General features: G+C 42.7%; 1 protein-coding gene across 1 annotated transcript in view; it reads left to right on the top strand.

Annotated features, from left to right (window-relative positions):
• Positions 1–6,729: 6,729 nt before the first annotated feature.
• Positions 6,730–22,835, top strand: part of GPI (glucose-6-phosphate isomerase) — a 33,639-nt gene continuing 17,533 nt past the window's right edge. The window contains exons 1-7 of the mRNA XM_050922824.1: positions 6,730–6,928; positions 11,998–12,088; positions 13,385–13,453; positions 17,178–17,297; positions 19,942–20,025; positions 20,146–20,292; positions 22,391–22,462. Coding sequence (XP_050778781.1) covers positions 6,810–6,928; positions 11,998–12,088; positions 13,385–13,453; positions 17,178–17,297; positions 19,942–20,025; positions 20,146–20,292; positions 22,391–22,462 — 702 coding nt within the window. The 5' untranslated portion in view covers positions 6,730–6,809. The remainder of the gene's footprint in view (positions 6,929–11,997; positions 12,089–13,384; positions 13,454–17,177; positions 17,298–19,941; positions 20,026–20,145; positions 20,293–22,390; positions 22,463–22,835) is intronic.

Genomic DNA, 22,835 nt, shown 5'->3' with positions numbered 1-22,835 from the left:
TGGACTTGAACAACAACAGCAATGATAGCTATAGTTCATCTCAACATTTCTTCTGTTACTCAACAGGATAGTTATTAATTACTATCTTTGATACCACCTAAGAGACTGTTAAACAGGTTTTTTCCTTCTAGTACTCTCTTCAGCTAAAGGGAAAGGGAATAAAAAAGTTGTTAAAATGAAAGCTTTACTTAATACTTTACTTTTCAAATGCTTTAATTTTTTTCTTCCTTTCTGTATCTTTAATCTTTTAATGGTGTGTTTGCCATGTGTGGCAGGGGGCTGCAGAGGAAACCCTAATCAGCTCCTGCCACTCCAGCCCCAATCAGGGGAAATGGATTGGGGCTTGGCACTAGCTACTCCTGGCCTGGAAACTGGCCACACCTGCCAGCCTTGTTAACGGTCAAAAAGCTTGGGAGGAAGTGAGTAAGGAGGGGCGGAGACCACGATGTGAGAGTAGGCTCAGAAGGAGCCTGCTACCACTGAGGCCTGTGAAAGGCCAAACCTGTAAATAATCTGTAAATAGTTGGAGTTTGGTGTTGGGGACCAGACACAGGAATAAAGAGCAAGGGTGTTGCACCAGCTTGGAGTGGTCCTGACTCATTGGGGAGTGGGCCCAGGGGGCAGAACTCAGCAGGGGTGTGCTGAGCACCCCATTACACCATGGTATTAAGCAGGCTGAAGTCACTGTATACCAAACCTTGAACCTTGTTTAACACTGTTTAATGTTGGACCGTGATTAGGTTATGTTAACACATTTGGCCTTTAAGATCAATACAACAGGCCACATTCCCGGAGCTGTGTGCTGAGCTTGCCCCAGACCTCAGCACAGGGACACCAGAATGAGAGGTCCATTGACAGTGGAGAAGCAAGTGGCAATCACACTCTGGATGTCTGGAACATCAGATTGCTACCAGTCAGTGGGAAATTATTTTGGAGTTTGAAAATCCACAGTGGGAGCCATTAATCATCTACTGCTATGCAGGACTGCGACACTTGGCAACGTGCAGAACATAGTGGATGGGTTTGCAGCAATGGGGTCCCCCCCCGAACTGTGGTGGGATGATAGATGTCAGACATATCCCTATTTTGGCGCCAGCCCACCTGGCCACAGAGTACATTAACAGAAAGAGATACTTTTCTATGGTTATGCAAGCATTGGTGGATCACCAGGGACACTTCACTGATACCAATATAGGCTGGTCACAGAAAGTGCATGACACTTGCATCTTTAAGAACACAGGAGTGTTCAGAAAACTGCAAGCAGGGACATTCTTTCCTGAATGGTGGATTACCATTGGCAAGATTGATATGCCAGCAGTAATTCTGTGGGACCTAGCCTACCTCTTGTTCCCCTGGGTCATGAAGAGAGATACTGGCTATCTGGACAGCACCAAGGAAAGAGTCAGCTACCGGGTCAGCAGGTGCAGAATGACAGTTGAATGTGCTTTTGGTAGATAGAAGGGATGCTGGTGATGTTTGCTCACTAGATTGGGTCTTAGTGAGAAAAATATCCCAATGGTTATAGCTGCCTGTTGCATCCTGCATAATATCTCTGAGGCAAATGGGGGGAAGCTGCCACCAGGATGGAGAGCAGAGATGCTGGGGCTGTCTGCTCAGTTTGAACAGCCTGACACAAGGGCCATTACAAGAACTCAGCATGGAGCTAAGTGGTTAAGGGAAGCTTTGAAAGAGCACTGCAATGGTCAGCCACAAGATTGTTCTATGCTGGACTTTGGGTGCTGTTAGGCATTGTTTAGTGCTTGCCATACGTTTATAACTATGGCTTTGTGTTTTACAGAAGCTATGAATTATGCAGCACTTGCTGTACATTTATAAATATTAGACTGTGTGGTTCCTTGAACTTATGCGTTCTGATGTGCTGTGCATTTACAGTACTGGGTGCTTTGAGTGCTGCTATGCATTCATGCAATATTTGTAAACTAATAAATATAATTTTTTTTAGATAGAAATTTGAGTGGCAAAAACAATGCAGAAAAAGAGTGTGCAAAAAAACAACAACAGGAAATGCTAGACAAACATAAAATAAACTAATGGAATCTGACATTTAAAATTAGGAAGGCAGCAAACATTTCTGTCCATTTCAGTGCACGAATGTACTCCACTGTGGCTACACATATACCAGCCATGGTTCTCAAATGTCAGTGTATGTGAAGCTGTGGTTTTCCTTGCTATCTACCAGAATGAAATGGTAGGGTCCATGATGCAGTGTGTGATGCCACGTGGTATACTGAGGTGTGTAGGAGGCTGCTACCTTAGAGTACTCTAAGGACTGCATAGGGTGAGGAGTCCAGGATTTTTGGACCTGCAGGTCAACTAGGGTGTGCAGCTTGAGAAGACCTATTATGTCCTGTTGCATATGCCTCTCCTTTTCCTGCTGGGATTCATGGGCCTTTCATGGCTGGAGACAAATTTGAGTGTTGACACATGCACAAATAGATGAACACAAGATGAGTTACATCAACCTAACTTTGTAGAGTAGACCAGGCCTTAGATGGAACCCAGGACTGAGATGCAGGCAGGGGCAGAGTCATAGAGCATCTTCAAGGTGAGGAAAGGAGTTTACATTTCATGTAGAAAGATAAAGAGATCCAGTGAGAAATTCAAGGAGGTTGGATTATGTGGTCAGAGCAGTGAGAATAGAACATTAATTGTAATATGTTGGATTGTTTAAAAAAAAAAAGGAGAGGTAGGACTCAGGGTGGCCAGAGAGGAGAGGATTAAAGTACTCCAGGAGTGAGGGAACCATATTATGAACCATATTATGAAGGTATTAGCACTGGAGACAGAGAAGAAGGGCATACTTGAGAGGGAAAAGCAACAAAATGTGATGAGATCCTTGATGTGAAAAGGACAGGAAAGAGTTAAATTAAGTTCAAAGCTGTAGGTTTGAGTGACTGAGAGGAAGGGAAGTTGTCAGCAATGATGGAGAAAAGAGGAAGGAGAAGTAAGAGGAAAGTTGAGAAATTCAACTTTAGCCCTGTTAAGTTTGAGAAAGCAGCAAGACATCCAGGAGAAGCTATTGACAGACTGGAAGAGATGTAAACTTGTGCAGATGATAGAAATCAAGCAGTAGTTTTGAGAATAAGCAGCATAGAGGTGGCATACTACCCAGAGAACAGCAACAAAAGGGAGAGTGAGGAGGAGAGCATTGAAAGAGTGGTAACCTAGGTAGGAGAACCAAGGAAGGCTATGCCTATACTGGCTCACATCCTCTCTTACTGGACTGTGTACGTGCTTGCACATGTTCCCAATAGGCTTTGTCTACACTAGCAACTGCTAGATGTGCCACAACCCCCCTATTGTCTACATCTAAACCCCAGCAACAGATGTATGGAGGTGAGTAGAGCGTGAGTAAGCTAATACACCTGGGGGACTGGGTAAGTATATGCGCAAGGCTCTGACATGGTTCTGCACCCAGGCCAGTTTGCAGTTTGGACAGGGTAAGGAGTATTTACCAGGTCTTGAGTTTCAACAGTCCACTCTCCTCCAATCCCCCATTTCCCCCAGCACACTAAACCCTTTTCTGCTCAACACTTACCCTATCTATAAAGTCCTTGTCCCCCTGTGTTCACTGGTAGGAGTGAACTACGCCAACCACATCAAAACAGCTTTCCGCAGCCAGGGCCGACGAGATGGGTGGAAGCCAGTACAAATTATCGTGGCCCAGCTGTCCAGAAGGGGGCCTGGCTTCCCCAGCTTTGTTGTCCCTGTTTAGCCGGTCCGCCCTTGCTGGGGACCGGGAGGGGCAAAAAAATTTTTTCACCGGCTCTTGGCGGCCCTGCGCAGCTTTTATAGATTCATAGACTCTAGGACTGGAAGGGACCTTGGGAGGTCATCGAGTCCAGTCCCCTGCCCTCATGGCAGGACCAAATACTGTCTAGACCATCCCTGATAGACATTTATCTAACCTACTCTTAAATATCTCCAGAGATGGAGATTCCACAACCTCCCTAGGCAATTTATTCCAGTGTTTAACTACCCTGACAGTTAGGAACTTTTTCCTAATGTCCAACCTAAATCTCCCTTGCTGCAGTTTAAGCCCATTGCTTCTTGTTCTATCATTAGAGGCTAAGGTGAACAAGTTTTCTCCCTCCTCCTGATGACACCCTTTTAGATACCTGAAAACTGCTATCATGTCCCCTCTCAGTCTTCTCTTTTCCAAACTAAATAAACCCAATTCTTTCAGCCTTCCTTCATAGGTCATGTTCTCAAGACCTTTAATCATTCTTGTTGCTCTTCTCTGGACCCTCTCCAATGTCTCCACATCTTTCTTGAAATGCGGTGCCCAGAACTGGACACAATACTCCAGTTGAGGGCTAACCAGCGCAGAGTAGAGCGGAAGAATGACTTCTCGTTTCTTGTTTACAACACACCTGTTAATGCATCCCACAATCACATTTGCTTTTTTTGCAACAGTATCACACTATTGACTCATATTTAGCTTGTGGTCCACTATGAGCCCTAGATCTCTTTCTGCCATACTCCTTCCTAGACAGTCTCTTCCCATTCTGTATGTGTGAAACTGATTGTTCCTTCCTAAGTGGAGCACTTTGCATTTGTCTTTATTGAACTTCATCCGGTTTACCTCCTTTGATTAGTACAGGTGGGTATGGATCTTGATCCAAGAGCAGCTGCTTGCCCCCCCCCCCCCCGACCACAGCTGATCAGTGTGTGGTCAGACTACGCTGTCCTCCACAACTCCTCCTTGTGCAGCAGAAACATACACCTGTACTGGGAAATTTCATGGAGGCTGGAGCCGGTGGGCAGTGAACAGCACTTGACGCTTCAGTACAGGAGGGCAAAATATTCAAAAGATCTCTCCAGGAGGGCTCATCAAATATGCCCCTTCTACAATGATCTGGATTGGGTGCTATCAAACGCTCCCAGTACAGAGCTTGAAGTGGCTCATGACCCCCTCCTCAATTGTCAGGATGCTAATGAGGGCCAGAGCAGGACTATGGAAAATGCCCCCAGTTAACCCAAAAGACAAGGAGCATGTGATACTGGGCTATGGGTGCCACTGATGGCCCCTGAACGGCTGGGAAACCCCATCCTGTCAAATCCAGCTATTATTTCTAGAACTACTTCTGGAAACCATGCATGGGTAGATCACAGTGCTAAATACCTCGCAATGACATCTGCCTGTACCTAGGGACACCTTTGTAATCTGTACAGCTGCTGAAAATGCACGAGGGAACACTGGCACGTGCTTGGGGGGCTACAAAGGTCATTAGCCTTTGTTCCTGTGACAATTCACACATTAAAGATAACTATCACTGGGCACCCTTATTAGTGTTGGGTTTGTGCTGTGGAGGGTAGTACCGAATTAAAAACAAATAAGGCTAATTGCTAAATTGACATAGGTTTTGTAAAAGCCTGAAAAAGTAATCTACATGCATGCTCCCTTTGAATGGTATTTTACCTCTAATTTAAATGTTAACATTTTACAATGAATAAGGTGATGTGCTCAGTATGACTCAGGAAAATATGGTATAATTAAATAACAATGGATGAGTACATAAAGTGCTGTATTCACTGTCACTCAGGAAAATGTGATGTATTTTAATGTTCTGTGATGTGTGATTCCAGCAGAGCAGTGATACTCAGACTGAGGCTGATAAGCTGCAAGTGGCTCTTTAATGTGCCTCCTGTGACTCTTTGCAGCACATGGTATTAAAACAGGGGGGTGGTGTTTACCTTGGCAGGGTGGCTCCCAAAGCAACTGGCATACCTTTCTGGCCACAGCTTCTAGGAAGGGGTGGGGACAGGGGGTCTCTGTGCACCGCTTCCACCGCTCCCATTGGCTGCAGTTTCCAGTCAATAGGAGCTGCAGAGTTGGCACTCAGGGTGGGGGCAACGTGCAGACACCTCCCACCCAGGGGCTGCAGAGACATGCAGGCTCCTTCCAGGAGTGGCATGGCATGATGGGAAGGAGGCAGTGCAGGGCAGGGACCTGCCTTAGCCCTGCTGCTGGCACGTCTCTGTGCGCCACTTTGAGGGAGGGGAACAGCGGGTCTCCATGCAGTGCGTGGGGTGGGGGCAGCGCATGGAGCCACCCCAGGGCACGCAGAGACGTGCCAGTAGCCGGCCACTTCCAGGAGCACCATGGGGCCACCAGCCACAGAATGCAGGCAGCCTGCCAGCCTGGGCCCTGCTGCACCTCCAGCTAGGACTCGGGCAGGTTGTCAGATGAGATTTTTCCTGCATTTTGGGGGCCCCCCGCACCGTCTCTGATCCAAAGATCCCAGTCCGAAGGGAGATCCCCTGTCACTGTGCCAGGCCCTGTACAAACACCTCGCCTCTAGGCTCTTCCCCGCAGAGCTAAACGTACTTCGATACAAGGCAGGAGGGAGAGGCGGCGCCTTGCGGCTCGGTGACGTTATGAAGATCACAGCCTGCAGGGCGACGTTTGTTGCGTCCCAGTGCAATCTGCCCCCCAGGCAAGGCGCTCATGGCCAGCCTTGGGTGGGCGGGATCGCACCTGAGGGATGTCCCGGCCGGGGGGCCTGTGGACGGGAAAGGTGCTAGCCAGCCCGCAGGAGCGCTGTCACGGCTCCAGCCCCCTGCCCAGGCGGGCCATGGGCTCAGGCGGACCCAGTCCACAGGCCAATAACGGTCCCAGGGGCCGCAGCCGCGTGTAGGAGGAACCCGGGGCGGGCACGGCTGGCCAAGGGGCCGGGCTTTGGGGGCCGGGGCGGGGCCGGCATTGGAGGGGCGGGTCTGCCGTTAAGAAGCGCCGGTCCCCACCAGCGCCTGCTCTGCCCGCTGCATCGCTGCTTGCTAGCACCATGGCCCTGTCCAGCGACCCCGCCTTCAGGAAGCTCGCCGAGTGGTACAAGGCGAACGCCGCCAAGCTCGTCCTGAGGCAACTCTTCGAGGCCGACAAGAGCCGCTTCGAGACATTCAGGTGAGCCCGCGGGCGCGCCTAGCGGCACCACCCCGCCTCCGGCCCAGTCCCCTCCCAGGGCAGCGGGCTGGGGCTGCTGCAGGGTCCTTCCCAGCCCCCGCTCCCAGGGCTGCAGGCGGCGCTGCCTGGGCCGGGCCCGCTCGCTCAGGCCCGCGGGGAGGCTTTGCGGGAGCCCTTTCCCGGGCCCTGCCACCTGCCCGAGTAGGGCCGCAAGGGAGCGAAAGCCGCCCCGGGGCGCCGTCTCCCCGCCGGCTGACCCGCGTTGGCGCCAAGCCCGTTCCCCTGCTGCCCGCTCACCCGGGAGTCTCCCCCGAGCTGGTGGTGCTCTCTGGGCACTGCTGCCGCGGAGCCCCCTGGCTCGGTGGGCTGCCCGCCTGCCCTTGACTCATCCTTGCGGCACGGTACGTGCTGGGAAGCACGGCGCGGGCTGCGGCGGGGAGAGTGGCATTGTGGGTCCGCCGTGTCTCGGCCTCTCGCATCAGCGTGCTTAGTCATGGGGAGCCCCGGGACAAGAGGGCGCTGAACCCCCCCCCCACCCGAGCCAGCAGGGTGCCCCGGCTGTCCCTGAGCAGAGCCGAGCACTGCCCCCAGCACCTCTGCTCCCCACAGTTACTCAAAGCACATGGTAACAGCGAGACGGGATTGTGACACAGGAAGGGGAAGCACAAAGTTAGGCACAGACTGTGTTCAACGCTGCTCGGCCTCTATCGAATGGAGCTAAGATTACCCCTGCCTAGCAGGAGTGATTAGACTTGATTAACGTACACATGTGCTAAATAGTAATTATTAGGCTTCTTCAGATGGCTGTAGATCATGGTGTAGCTATAGATACCCTAAGCTTTTGCTTTCTGGTGTACAGATAATTTCCTGTTGGGCATCACTTGGGTGGGAGATCGATGCAACTGTTGGCATCATCTTGAAAAGGGGCTTCACACTTTATGAACTATCTAAGCATTTTAAAGAGTACATTGAAGACCAAGATGTGTATTTCTCTACATTAGTGGCTAAGCTTTCTTGTATGCCTACTTCCTCTGTGCTGATGAAAGAAGAGACTTAAATCCTCATTTTTGTGTAATGCTTGCCCTATGACCCTGGTAACAAGACTGTGCCACCTTGTACTTTAAAATCTGTAAGTTTTAAAAACAAATTCCAGTTTCTTTGTTGCAGAGAAATCAAATTCTGGCTTTCAAGGTTTCCCTGTCTCTAATACAGCATTTGGGACTGAATTTGATAGCTTCTCTTTTTTTGTTGAGAAGAGAGCAGGGATATCTAGAGGTGTGACTAATTAAGATAAAGTTGAAATGAGATTATCAATAAAATGTACATCCTTTTAAAGACTAGAACCCCTATTATTTTACTCTTACTTTGCATGCCTAATATTGAGAGACCTTCTATGTTATCCTGTTTGTTACATTCATCAATGGATTATGCTCCTCCTTTGCTACACCTCTGCCTGAGGAAAAGTCACATTTGCCAGTTAGTTGGAGGCAAGCGTGAACACTTCCCACAATGTCACATGAATTTGAACTCTTCAACAAAAACTGCATAGGTCTCTTGACAAATGCTGAGAGCAGTTAATCCATCACCTGGATCATAGTTGACTGTTCCTTGAAATTCAATCTCTAGTTCTGGCACTCTGACAGAAGAAGCAGATTCCAGAAGCATGGGTTGTCCACTAAGAATACCTGACCACCAGCTGTGGAGAGTTCAGCACCAAAACTGCTGGCAGCAGCGTAACCCCAGCAAATCATAAATACATGGAGATCGCAGACTAAGTCAAGCTTTTCTGAAGTAAATAACCAGGGCAGCATATGCTGTGCTGGCATGTGCTCATAACAGCTTGCCCCACTCAGGAAAGACCACTACATTCTGCACCAGCTGAAGTTTGAGTGCTTCTCAAAGATCACCCTGGGTAGAATGCATTGCAGTAATACAGCTTGGCGATTACAAAGACTTAAATGACTGTTGTAAGGTCTACGTCAGAAAGGAACAGAGAGCCTCCAGGTTAACTAATAGCGTGAGTGTGGGGGGAAGAAAGCATTACATGTCATCTGGGGAATTTGAGCAGTGATGGATTCAAGGTTGCAAATAGCTTCTTAATATTTAACACTGTAGGGGGGAGACCAGTATTCTATATGGTACCACGGTAATGGCTTTACACAAAACTGTTACATCACTTAAGTGTGGATGTGGCTTACGTGACAAGTCCATTGTTTTCACATGGGTAGCACCATCTAATAGATGCCGCATTGCAGAATGTGCACTGTAGCAGAACACTATTGATCTATGGTTTGTTTGTTTTTAATTTTCTTCTTAAGAAGAGTATGTGACTCTAAGTAAGAGTTTAAAATAAAATTTACATTGTACCTCTTCATACTCCAGATGAGGTCTGGGTAGTAGTTAGATTTGTTGTGGTAGCCCACAGCAGCTACAATGATCAGATCGTCTCTTATAGAAGATAAGTTGGTAAGTTCCTCTTCATTTGCCTGGACATAGGGAGCCCAGGTTTAAAAAATATGAAGTTAGGGTAAAATCATTTACCATACATTGAATAGAATATAGTCTCTGTTGCTAACTTCCTTGTGCTTAATTGTCGTCTGGGATTGTTCTTAGAATTCCTCTGAATTATGAAAAAGCTATTAATATACTAAAGGCATGATATTTCATTAGTAAAGTAGGTTCAAACTTCGGGTGCATTAAGGGATTTAGTATCAATTTTAAAATGTGACAAACATAACGTATATAAAATGTAGCTTCTTAAAGAGCCTGTCTCAACAGGTTTTCTACTGCTTTAGCTCAATCTGTTTAGAACTGTACAACCCCTGATATGGATGTAGCTAAATGATTAAAAGGTGCCTATACAAGTATAGCAAGCTTTATCAGTATAAAGGTGCTTGTAGCAAACTATATTGGTATAAGCACCTTTATACCAGCATAACTGCAGCCACAGTAGGGGTTGTATATCTAAAAGTGTAGAGAAACTAGCCAGAGACTCCAGCTGGTAGGAGCAGCTGTAGCAGCAGCCAAAGCAGGGACCTTTCAGGCACGCAGAGAACTTTCTACAGTTTTGACTGGACTTTCTCTGCCCTGTGCTGACTGGCTGCTTTTTCGACCCTTCTCCCTCACAGTTGTCATCTCAGCTTCACCCACACCTGCCTCTCTTACTTTGTTCTCCCCTTGCTTGTCTTCCTCTCCCCACTTCCCTTCAATGTTTCCTCTCCCTTCACTTTTCTTTCCATTTAGTTGATTCACTCCAACTTACTTCCCCCACCAAAATAAAGTGTGAAACTAAAGACACTTGCTGCCATCACATTGTTCACTCTGCTTGTGTGTTGTACCCATTTCCCCCACTCTGCCTTGTCAATTTAGATTGTAAGTTCTTTGGGGCAGGATCTGTCTATTACTGTGTTTATGCAGTGCCTAGCAAATGGGGCCCCATTCTTTGCTGGCCCTTAGAACAGATATAGTTGTTAATTTTAGTGCCAAAGTAACACCTAATCAAAATAGTTATCAGTAAAAAACCAAAAAAACCAAACTGTGGTGACCAGGCCCAAGAGTAAAAGCATACTTAACCTGAGGAAACTGGAAACCTAGACCCAGCGTTAGAAAAACGTATAAGGTGTGGTAGAACAGGCAGAACACACTGGTATGCTGTATTTGAAGTGGGGGAAAAAGAATTGTAGTAGTCTTACTATTTGCTTTTCTGATGCCTGTCTGTTGTTCTCTTTGATGGTACCCTAAACCTTTTTGCCAAAATATCCTTTCCTCATTCAAATCTGTACAGTAATCTTAGAGAAGGAAACAAAAAATACTAAATTAGTGGATCCAGATATACATGCTTGACAGAGTTACTGCTGTTACAATAATAACCCTAGTCCTTCATCTCCCCATCTTGCTCCACCCTCCCTATTTGTGGCCCCTGCTGGTTGTGCCACATCAGATTTATTTGGGCTAGGGGCTATTGCTCTTGTTAGATTCCTAGCACAGCTGCGTACTCCAAAATAGTGTATAAATTGTGTTCAGACACTGGGGAAAGAGAGCTTGCTGCAGAAAGACAAGATAATGGTGAACTCAGGATCAGAATCCACATTGAGGTGTTGAGTACCTGGGACTCAGTGGGACTTATGGGTGCACAGCAGCTGGAGCAAAAGGAAAAATAGTATAGCCTAGGGGCGCAAGATTCCTTGGGCAGACTGTTTTCTAGTGTTGGAATGAACTATAGGAAACCATTTTGAATTTCCTCATCACAGGGGAAGTAGTGTGCTGTGAAAGTAGTCCTCAGTGCATAGAAAATGAGGATGTATAAGACTGGAGGATTCTGTTACTTTGAGGGGTATGGAATAATTAGAGCTTCCTACTATAGCGAGGGGCTAATAAAGTAGTCCCATCTTCCAAGAAGACTCAAATGCATGGCAATACATGATTTGTCTTGATGCTACTTCTAATAAACACATCTTCATGTTGCAGCCTTCAACAGATATAAGGCTAAAAATGCTGATCTGAGATTTAGACTATATTCTTCAAACAAGGATTAGTTAATTTGGGGAGCTCCACTGGGACAATGAGGATTAGATTACACAACTCACAAATGAAATTAATAGTGAATGGATCAGAGTGTTTTTTTTTTTTTTTTTTTTTTATACTTGGCATTGTAATAGTTTTGTGTTGTTTTTTTAGCATGCTTGCTTTTGTCACACTTTGATGCTGGGATGAATATGAATACTTGATTGCTTTCATCTTGTTGCACCTATTGACATTTATGCCAGTCATTTCAATAGGATTGTCTCTATCACGGTTTAATAGATTTTATCCTATTTAAACTCTTCAAGTAGAAAATGGACACTATAGTTTAACTTGTTGGAAAATTATAGTCAAATTAAAAAACATAGTTTACCATCTAGTAAATCCTCTTATGAAACTTGTTGGGCAAAACTGTCCCTTGGGCTATTCTTACTAGCTTTTTGTAGATACGGGGTTCAAATTATTTGGGTAGTCTCTCTCATTACTTTCATGCTTAAACCAATAGCTCTGTAGGAACTTGCAGTTTAACAAACCATCTTTGTTGGCAGTGTGACTCTGAATACTGATCATGGGGATATCTTGGTGGATTATTCGAAGAACCTTGTTACAGAAGAGATCATGAAGATGCTGATAGAACTGGTAATTCCTTACGTTCACCCTGATCTAATAAAAGGTGAAAACAAGTTGTAGAAAAATGAGCTAAATCCTTCCTGACACAGTTGGTTCTAGCACAGGACTTGGTCTAGATCATTCAGGGTATTAGGAAACTGAAGTTTTTTCCCACCTTCACAAGGATTTGGTAGGCATCAGCCCATGAAGCCCTAGGATGGTCCACAGGTATGTTCACAGCTTTGCTTCCTGGCCTCAAGGCAGCGTGATTTTGTCAGGAGCTATTCTAACAAAGCCTTCTCACTGGCCATGAGCCCCACCTAAGGAGGGGTTTGGCTGTGCAGCAGAGCAACCAGCATTAAGGTCTGCCTTAATACAAGATGGGACTCCTCATGGAATTGAGAATGGGAAGATTATGCCATGAGAGATGGCTGTTGTCCGCTCCCTAGCTGCAGAGCACTGGCAGAGGGCTATTCTATTCCTCCACTAGATTGTACATCTGAGAGCTAGCTCAAAGCACCACCACAGCCTTGTTTACATGCTGACATTAATCATATAATAATTAGTCCATTCTGATGTAATGAAATATCTGTTTGTGGAGCCAAAAATGTTTCTCTTGTCAATCAGTTGCTTTTAAAGATCAGTGCAGGTCTCCAACAATAAACTTTTTTATTTTATTTTTTTTTTTACATTATAAAAATAGGCACCAAACTAAATTAGTACAAGTGTCAAGTCCTTAAGAATTACATCTGCAATTTAAAAGTGATGCATGAAATGTCTTTTGTTGCTTAAATAGTCATCTGAAAGCTTCGGGACTGTCATTTCTGAGAAGATTTGCACAGATAATCTCAGTACAGTGTGATGCCCAGATTTACCATCCTTCCTGGCTAGTTAGTTAGATGAAAGACCAAGACAGTCTTGTATCTGTGATGCGTCGTATTTGGAAGTACTAGTAGAAATTTGGGCCAGCAGTAAAAAATTACTTTCAATCAATTTTCTGTTTTTATTAAAATAAATAAGCTATTGACTGGTGTATTGCTGATGTTGACAAGATGAAACTGAGTAATTTTAAAAAAGTTGATTGTCTTGTCAGTTTTACCTATACCACTCTCCCCTCGGTGATTAGAGAGTGTTCTTTCAAATCTCCTTTAAAATAGGAGAATGAACCCTTACAGCTGTAAACTACTGGCAGCCAATATAACTTTTGTTGTTGTAGCCAGTTTATTTTATGGAAGAAATTCTTGCCTTTCTGATGCAGTTGGGCCTATCTGGGAGGGGCTAGTTACTTCTGTCTTTAAGTGGATGATATATTTTTACCCTTCTCAGGCAAAGTCAAGAGGTGTTGAAAATGCTAGGGAGCAAATGTTCACTGGAGAGAAGATCAACTTCACTGAGGTAAGGTTATTTCTGTCTCTGGCTATGTCACCCAGCTCAGTAGCTCTCAACCTTTCCAGACTACTGTACCCCTTTCAGGAGTCTGATTTGTCTAGCATACCCCCAAGTTACTTCATTTATACTACTTGCTTACAAAATCAGACACAAAAATACACAAGTGTCACACTAGTACTGGAAAATTGTTTACTTCCTCATATTTACCATATAACTATAAAATAAATCAATTGGAATATAAATATTGTACTTGCATTTCAGTGTATATAGGGCAGCATAAACAGGTCATTGTATGAAATTTTAGTTTGCACTGACTGCACTGGTGCCTTTTAAATAGCATCTTGTAAAACTAAGCAAATATGTAGATGAGTTGATGTACCTGCTGGAAGAGCTCTGTGTACTCCCAGGGGTACACATCCCCTGATTGAGAACCACGGACCTAGCTTATGCATATTTATGCTGGAGGAGTGTGGGGCTGGAAATTGCTACCACATGGCTACTTGTGGTGCACTGAACTATTAAATGAGGTGGTAGTATTTATTTCTTTGCTCATGTACATCACCATGCACACACAGGCTCTGGGGAGAAGACAAAAACAAGCAGTGATATCAATGGCAACTGAGGTGGGGTGGAAAGCTTGAGACCAACCTTACAATTTACTGGGCCCCAAGCTGCTGGAAGTGGAGGAAACTGGGCCAGAAGTTGTTTCCCACACTGGCCTGGTTCTGAAGGCATTCTGCTGGAGAGGGGAGGTGGGACCAGCTGATGAATTCCAGAGCTCATGTTTGATATGGGACAGGGTATTAGATCCAAGGGGCCACTTCCTTTGCGTCTGCTTAAGACCAGTCATGGTGAAGCTTAGCAAATGACACAAGAAGTTCTAGTAAGAACTGTGTAAGAACTTCTGCTTTGTGCTGTTGAGGAGTCTTATCAGTTACAGTTATAAACCCAGTTTTTTGGAAACTAGCCACTTTATTGCATCAGGAGAACGGATACCTTCCCTTTATTTTCTAGGTGTGAAAGTGATCACAGTATCCAGAGTCTCCCTTATTAGAACACATTGCTCAAAGTTGGTGATGTGTGTTGCACAGGACTTTAGTTAGGTTGAGTAAAACAAATTAAGTAGCTGCTCATCTTTTTTTTTTTAAATTGAGAATGGAAGAAAATCTGGGTGCTTTACAATGTAGCTCAGCCAAGCTAGTTGTCTTCAATATTAAAGATCCTTTCACATTATAGAGCTTTTCTGATGAAAGTTATTTGCTTGTTTTTATTGACTATATGAACTTGCAGAGACAGTTAAACCCTTTGTTTTGAAGAGCTCAGCAGTTGTATTATGTTTTGCTTGTGAGTATTGAGTGTTTGTAGAGATGTTTTGTCATGTTCAGATAAAACAGCATTGGAAAGGCAGTTTCCCTTTCTCTTTTGTCTTAATCCCTTACACTTAAAGACAAAAGTAAAATAAAACCTTAGCTGGAGATAAAATTGTTGCCTGCCTTATTTTTTTAAAGGCAAGCAGTTAAAACTTCAGTGGCTAGAATGACTACAGACCACTGTAAAACCTAACTGTTCTTCAGAAAGCTGAAGTCTGTGTTTGGACCCAGAAATAGGAATTTAGCCAGTTTGTGCAGACCTCAAATTTCAACTGTCTGAAAACTGGGTCTTTTGTGCCAATCAAACCTCTTCATTTAATTCTGACCAGTAATCCAGAAACAATGCTTGGAAGAGTTCACTGGTCCAGGTTCAGAATGAAATTACTATTTTTTCCAGAGTTTCAAAGTCAGTGCAGTCATGGTGATTGTTCATCCCTCCTGTGTGCAGTCACCCAGCCCCAGGTGGGAGCACCCTGCTTTCTTAGATTATCTTGGATGAGCAGGGCACAGCTCTGCCCCATTCAGCTCTTGATTTTTATTAACTGTATGGGGACTAGTGTGAGGGCTGAGTGTTGAGGTTCTACCTCCATTGGTGGCTCAATCTGGCCTGTGGCTTATCTCAAGATAGCCCATTTTTGACTACTCCTTATGAGGCTGCTCTCTCTCCCCTGCCTTGGAACAATATACCAGTCAAGATAACTGTTCACCAGAGAACTCTATCCTAAACTAATATTCTTTTAAAGGAGTGGACTTTGTTCCTTGCTTGGCCCCTAATACTTCAAGGGCTGCTATGGTAAGAGGTAGTACTACAAAACAATCGCCTCTGGTGGCTCTAAGAGTCCAGGAACCCTTGCATTTATGAGATTCCTAGCTCTCCTTTGAAGTTAGCAGAACTACATCAGAAGGTTGACCTATAATCAGATCTGTGTTTAATTTAAGTTCTATCTGGCCAAGCAGAACATCATGTCACATTTTTTTAAAATCAGAATTGTCCTGATCACTAAAAATGGATACCATCAAACAAAAATATTTAACATGTCCAAAGCAATAAAGATTCAGAATTAACTTGTACTCTAATTTAGAGAACGTTCTAAATCTAAACAAGCTATTGACCACATTTAGGGTTGATCTATATTTTGATGCTGGAGGCATTGGCTGCCTGGTGTGCATGTATGCAAAAGTCCTATTTAGTGCATCCATGCATAGCAATTCCAAGTGTACATCCCAGATGAGTTACAACTTGGATGGTAAGCTACTGTTTAATGGTCACTGCAGCAGTAATAAATCTCTTCAAATGCAGTATTTGAAAAGTTTTAAGATAAAAATTTAAGTAGAAATCTGTCCAAGTACTAATATATTTGATTTCATGGTGGAGAGTGACCAGGACCATCCTTCATCCCCAATTTAAAAACAGGTTGCATCTCCATAACTGTATAGCTCAGGAAGCTCCTGAGTCTTCTGACCCAGCAGCCACCAAAGCTCTCTTAGTTTGGATTGAGTACTGTAATGTAACCCATAAACTTTGGCAGTTGTATCTTCCTTGTTGGCTTTACCTCACAATGCTCTTTTCATTGTAGCAAAGGACAGAGTGAGATGGACCAGGTGAATTATTCAACTGTAAATCCTCCATCCTAGATTACAGCAGCAACAAACTCATCCCTGAAGATGGTGAAGACTTGAATTCTGGCCTCTGATATAAGCAGGGATGTGGTGCATCTGAAATTAGAATTTGGCACTACCCTGGAATTCTAGCATAGCACACAAGTATTTGGGGGCCCTTCACTGATAGCAGTGGAATAGAAGAACATGCTTATCACATTTCCCTGTCATGTGGCTGCTACTTGTATATGCTTATTTATCTTTTCCTTTGTATTGAAGGGGCTGTTACTGCTGCAGTCATCTTCAGCAGTATCTTCAGTCCTGAAGATGATAATTTCTGCTAAACTCATTAGGCTTACTGCAGAAGTATGAATTGTAAATGTATTAAAACTACTTATCAAAAGATCAAGCTTTAACTACAATTTCAAATTCATTACCTCTCACAACAATCTATTAATGTTTGCCTAATATGCATACTACATACTTTAATTTTCTAGAAATGTCTTTTGGACAGTTTTCCACCAACTCTGTCAAATCTGATCAGGTGCTTAGATACCACATATTAGAAATAGTGAGAGAGATTCAGGCTGCCGGTCGTAGAAGACTTTCAAGTTAATAGTCTGAGAGATCCTTAGATAGGCAGGCTTCAAAGCCTTTAATGCTTTACTGCTGACTTCTGGGTGCTGTTTAGTGTATCTACACTGCCAAACTGCTGCCATTAATATTTTATGGTGTTTGTGTACCATGACTTCTTGTTTCAGAATCGGGCTGTGCTTCATATTGCCCTGAGGAATCGCTCCAATGTTCCAATATTAGTGGACGGCAAAGATGTAGTCCCAGAAGTTAACAAGGTGTTGGACAAGATGAAGCACTTCTGTCAGGTATAAAGTCCTTAGTTAATTGATTTGACCTGTGTACTTGGCATAACTGTGTTCTGTTGCACTTATAATATGGACTACTACAGTACCTAACTAGTCTGAATGAGGGATAGTAGTAGCTGCATGAACAAAAACAGATCCATATATGTACCAGTCTTCCAAGAATGGTTACTTTTTTCTCAACAAGACTTGCTAGAAAAACTCTTTACTGGGTTTAAATGCAAACTTTTTTTGTTTTGTTTAAAGTAATATGTTACCCTCCTCTTCATAACTTGAGTTCCAATAATATAAATATTGGGCACAAATGGCAGTGAGGCACCAAACACCTAATGACTTTTCCCTCCCCTTACTAATTAATCACTTGGTTGTATCTCATTTACTGTAGAAATCTTTGTCTGGAAAGAACTTCTCCCTTAAAGTCATTATTTACTAACGCGAGTGCAGTCAGGAGGCTCCCAGCTCACTTGTCACTTGGCAGGTGCTCCAACAATTCTACAGTGTATTGTAGAAGAGGAGGTGTCTTGAACTTTTTCTATGGTCTCTTCTAATCATGTAGCCTTTTTTGAGCATCTCAAGGTCTTGCATAAGGTATACGTAAGAGTCAACTCTGTTTGCAACTTAACAGTGTGAGAATTCTTTGATCTGCCCCCAGCTAGTCTAAACCTTGCACCTTCTGCTTTCAAATCATAAATGACTATTGTCTTTGGTTTAGAACAGCACAATCTTTAAAATGTAGATGTCTGTCAAACTAGTTCTAGTTTACAGTGACAATCTTTGATTAAGAACAAACTAGATATTAGCTTAAGATTTGGATGAATTTCATATGCCTGAAGGCCAAACTCAGATGTTTGATAAGAGCTGATCAATATTCACGGTTCTGTGTATCTTAAACCTGCCAATACATAACAAATATGTCAGTGAGGTACAGGGATGATAATGGGGTAAATCTTTGCTTATGAGGCTGTCAGTTGTAAATCCTGCCCGGATGGTAATGACCAAAAGTTACCCTTGCCGGATGATTGCTGGGTAGCCTATGTGAAATGAGTTTGGAGTAGATCCAGTTCTCAGTGGAGAAGTGCCCAAACCAAAATAACTGACACTAATTGGCATCTTTTATTGGCAGCCTCAGCCCACAGTTAAGAATGGAATGGGCTGTAGAATCTCAACAGTCTCTTTTATCCCTTAGTTCTCCCTCCTGGTCAGGATTAAAAGGTACTGGTGGTATAGTGTGGGGAAGCTTCTACTGCTGTTTGCCATACCTGTTTTGCAGATAAGGACTTTGTATGCAGACCAGAACCCCTGTCTGAGTGACCAAAATAATCATGTTTAAACATCATTCTAATCTTCCCTGTGCTGGTGTAAACTAAAAGATGCTTGATCTAGCCTTATCTATTAAGGCTAAAAATATAGTTCCTTAACATGGTTTTAAGAGGCTGAGAAGAGTGTGTGTGTGTACACCCTGGAGCTTAGATTGTTATAAATTGTTACATAACTGTGTACATCTACAAGCTTTCTTCAGTAAAGAATCATATCTTAACAAAGCATGTCTATGGAAAAGTATTAGAATAATTGGAGCTCAGATGATGAATCTGATTGCAGAAAAGAAATAGCTTTAGAATTGGGTAACATTTTCAGCTCTTCTAGGTAGTGGATGATCATGTTTGCAAGCTTCTCTCTGTGCAATGAGGTGGGATTAATGCACAGATGGTTGATGATAGGCAAATGCAGGTTGGTATTTTGGTATTATACCAGTTTGACAAGTTGGTTTTTTTTTTTTTTTTAATAAAAACTTCCAGTAGCTGGCAGACCAACAAGAGTGGGGCTGAAGCACAGAAATGATTCTCTTAATCCAGGACCTGCGTACAATGGAAAGCCTTTCAATACTTTGTTTAAACATAGATCTTGTATACCCTTGACTCTCTTTCTAGAACAAGTGTTCTATTATATCTAGCAAAACCTACTAATTTGAATTAGAGTACCAATGCAGAACTTCAGATCCAAGCACCTCAGAATTTAAGTTAAATTGCAAACCAGAATTTAATAGCTCAGACTCACCTCTTGATATTATATAGTTTTTTTTTTTGTTTGTTTTGTTTTAAATTTGGGTTGCTCCTTTGTTCCTCCTCTTTAACTTTCATATTTATTGTAATCGCCATGATGGAACACAGAGGAAGGGTTACCATGGTCTTGTATACTGTTCTTGTAAACTTAGCCACTGGTATTAGTATGCAGTACTTTGGCTGTGGTATGAGGAAATCACTGGCCTATATGAAGCTTTAACATTAGTCACTGGCCTACAGTAAGGGCCCTATTAGTCTTATGAAAAATGTGCAGCTCCAGTTGGAGTTTAGTGAGGGGAGTATGTGCATATGTAAAGGCTGACCTTTGCCCTTTATAAGTCAGTATTTTTGTGTCCACAATGATCAAGTCTTTTTAATAAAAACTCTCTAAATCCTTTTTTGTTGTCTTATGAATTTACTTTTTAGCTGTGCATTTGGTTCTTTAGTATTTGTTTAAAAGAAGAAACCTTTTGGGAGATTCTCTCAGGAGTATTTGAGAACCTACTCTTTAGGTAAATGACAGTCTTGCTATTGTAGTCATTGTAACTTGAAATCTGTGTATGTTCATTGGTGTATTTAAACTGCAGAAAGTTCGTAATGGAGAATGGAAAGGCTACACTGGAAAGGCAATTACCGATGTGGTCAATATTGGGATTGGTGGCTCAGACTTGGTAAGCTCTCAAGAACTGACTTATGCATAACTTTATGTGGGAGGTGGGGTTGGTGTGCACACGTGCAGCGAAACTGTTGCAACTTAGCTGTTACAACCTAACTATATTGATGCTTTCCAGGGCCCCGTTATGGTGACTGAAGCCCTGAAACCATATTCCAAGGGAGGCCCTCGTGTCTGGTTTGTATCCAACATTGATGGTACTCATATAGCCAAAACCGTGGCAGAGCTTAACCCTGAGACAACACTCTTCGTCATTGCATCTAAGGTATAGCAAATATTAACACTAGCGGGTGACTTTCTCAACTTGTAATGGTCAAAATGGAGATCACTCAATATATAAAAATTGCAGCATGGGTGGTGGTGTTTGACTTTAGGGAAAAACTTCCTAACTGTCATGGTAGTTAAACACTGGAATAAATTCCTAGAGAGGTTGTGGAATCTGTAATTGGAGGTTCAGAGCAGGTTAGACTGGCACCTGTCAGGGATGGTCTAGATAATACTTAGTCCTGCCTTGAGTGCAGGGAACTGAACTAGAAGACCTCTTGAGGTCCCTTCCAGTCCTGCAATTCTGGGAAAATATTAACTTCTCCAGATGTTTGAATGAATGTGGTGTGGTGTGTTTTTTGGTTTTTTTGCATCCAAAACCAATACTTCGTTGAGCCATACCCAAAAAGTCATGTGTCTCTTTGTGTGTTCATATCCCGTAGATGGAATTTGTGATGTCATGTGGCTAGTTCTTTAAAATTCAAGATCAGGTTTAGCATTTTCCCCATATTTCTGATGCATTTTTTCCTATTTGTTAGAAACTAGTTTTACTCCTTAATTGTTTGTACAATAGATCCTTCAAAGTACAGTATACTAGTGAGATCTTATTTAAGTAGCCCTCTGTAACATTTGTCACAGTAGCTGTTCTATATTACTTTTTTGTATTGTGATAGTCTCTCAGAACCAGACTGTGCTGTGCTAAGCTCTGTACAAACACAAAATGAAGACGTCTGTGTCCCAAAGAACTCAATGTTAAATTTCTTGATCACAGTAAACATTGTAGAAGCTACAAATTGCCTGCATAATATTTTGTCAATTTCTAAGCATTCTGTACAATTTCAGTTGTACATTTTAATATAAACTTACTATAATTGCATTTCTAGAATGGTGCTTGAGGATGGTTTGCCTTAATTCAGGAACATCATGGCTGGGAAGGTCTTGTCTTTATTTTGTGTGTTGTTCCTCTTTTGGGGAATAATAACTAAAACATATACTGGCTTCTGTCTTGCCTGAGGAAGTTAATGGAGACACAAACTTCATAGTTGTATGACTGAGGTGCCTTCATTTCTAAAACACAGCAGAACCCCATTGGTTTTAAAGGCACAATCCCTAACAAATTCCCATGTGTAATGCTGACTTTGCTTTGCTTGTATTGCTCATTATCTCATTTTGGCAGAAACATAGATGAGCAACTAATATATGAAGTAAGAAGGAAACTTCAAAATGACCACTAGCATTGTTTTGTGAGTAATTGAGTTCAATCATCACAGTTCAAAGGCTCAAAATGTTGCCAGATTGAAAGAGTAACAGTTCAGTTTATTTGCCAGATTGTAGTTAGATAATTGGATATATTTGGAAGGGCATGAATGGTATTTTTTTATTTTCTTAATAAATGTGTGTTCTATAACGAAATTAATTTTGGAGATGAATCAGAGTAAAATGAATGTAATGTTCATCCTTACAGCTATATTGTGATGGTTGAGTAAATCATAATGGCTGAAGCTGATCCTAGAAGAATTGCATGACTGACCTTGTTTGCACACTTCATAAAGAAGGAACATGTTTTCTTAATCAACAAAATGAAGTTGTGGCAAGAGTCTTAGCAGAAACAAAGTAGAATAGAATGTCCCAAATGTGAGAAATGAGAATGAAAACAAATAGAGCTAACAATCTGACTACATGGTTTTCCCAATTTAAGTTTGCAGTTAGAAGTCCACACTAATCTTAGAGTGGAAATTATAGTCCAAACAGTTCATGCTCTCCTTCAAATATCAATTATATAAGCTAAAACTATGTACCTGCCAAAAAAAATCCTTAATATTCTGTGTCCTCAGGCTAATGTTAATGTGAAATTTGGTGTACACCTAGAAATACTAATATCTGAACATCTGTTTGTGCATGCACAGTGGGTGCACTCTTCCTTGAAATCAAGCTGCTGCTGTCTGTTATATAATTTTAGGGTTACTCTGCTCTGACTAGCTGGAACAACTTGATATTTTGATAACCTAACCTCGTCTTGCATTCGTTAAACACCATACAGACTTCATGTACTTTCTGTGAATGTAACTGTATTAAAAGATCTCTTTTCTGCTGTGCAGACTTTCACCACCCAAGAAACTATTACCAATGCAGAAACGGCCAGAGAGTGGCTTCTTCTTTCTGCTAATGATGTAAGTGTAATATGCTTAAATTACATAACTGAATACATAACAGCACTTCCCCATATCTGTTCTAAGCAAGGTCTGGAGCAGAGCCAATAGCTGTCCAAACACATACTATACACATTAGCAAATGTTGGATCTGTCACATTCAACTAAATTCCATTACTACTACAGTTACTGGTTGCATGTCTAATCTTAATCAGTGATGAAGCCATTTAAGTGTTAAGAAAAATGTTTGTTTGAGTTGCACCTAAAATCCTTTGTATAAAAGTACTTGAATAGATTGTAGCCTGTATCTCAGAACCACCTTGTATTATGGTACAACTGTCAGACTTCTGTGAGGTGGAGGAAACTTGAGATGCTAGTCCACATGGAATGGCCT

This window comes from Gopherus flavomarginatus, chromosome 14 (assembly GCF_025201925.1).
Source record: "Gopherus flavomarginatus isolate rGopFla2 chromosome 14, rGopFla2.mat.asm, whole genome shotgun sequence".
Taxonomy (NCBI): Eukaryota; Metazoa; Chordata; order Testudines; family Testudinidae; genus Gopherus; species Gopherus flavomarginatus.
This window is presented reverse-complemented; position numbering and strand designations above follow the sequence as displayed.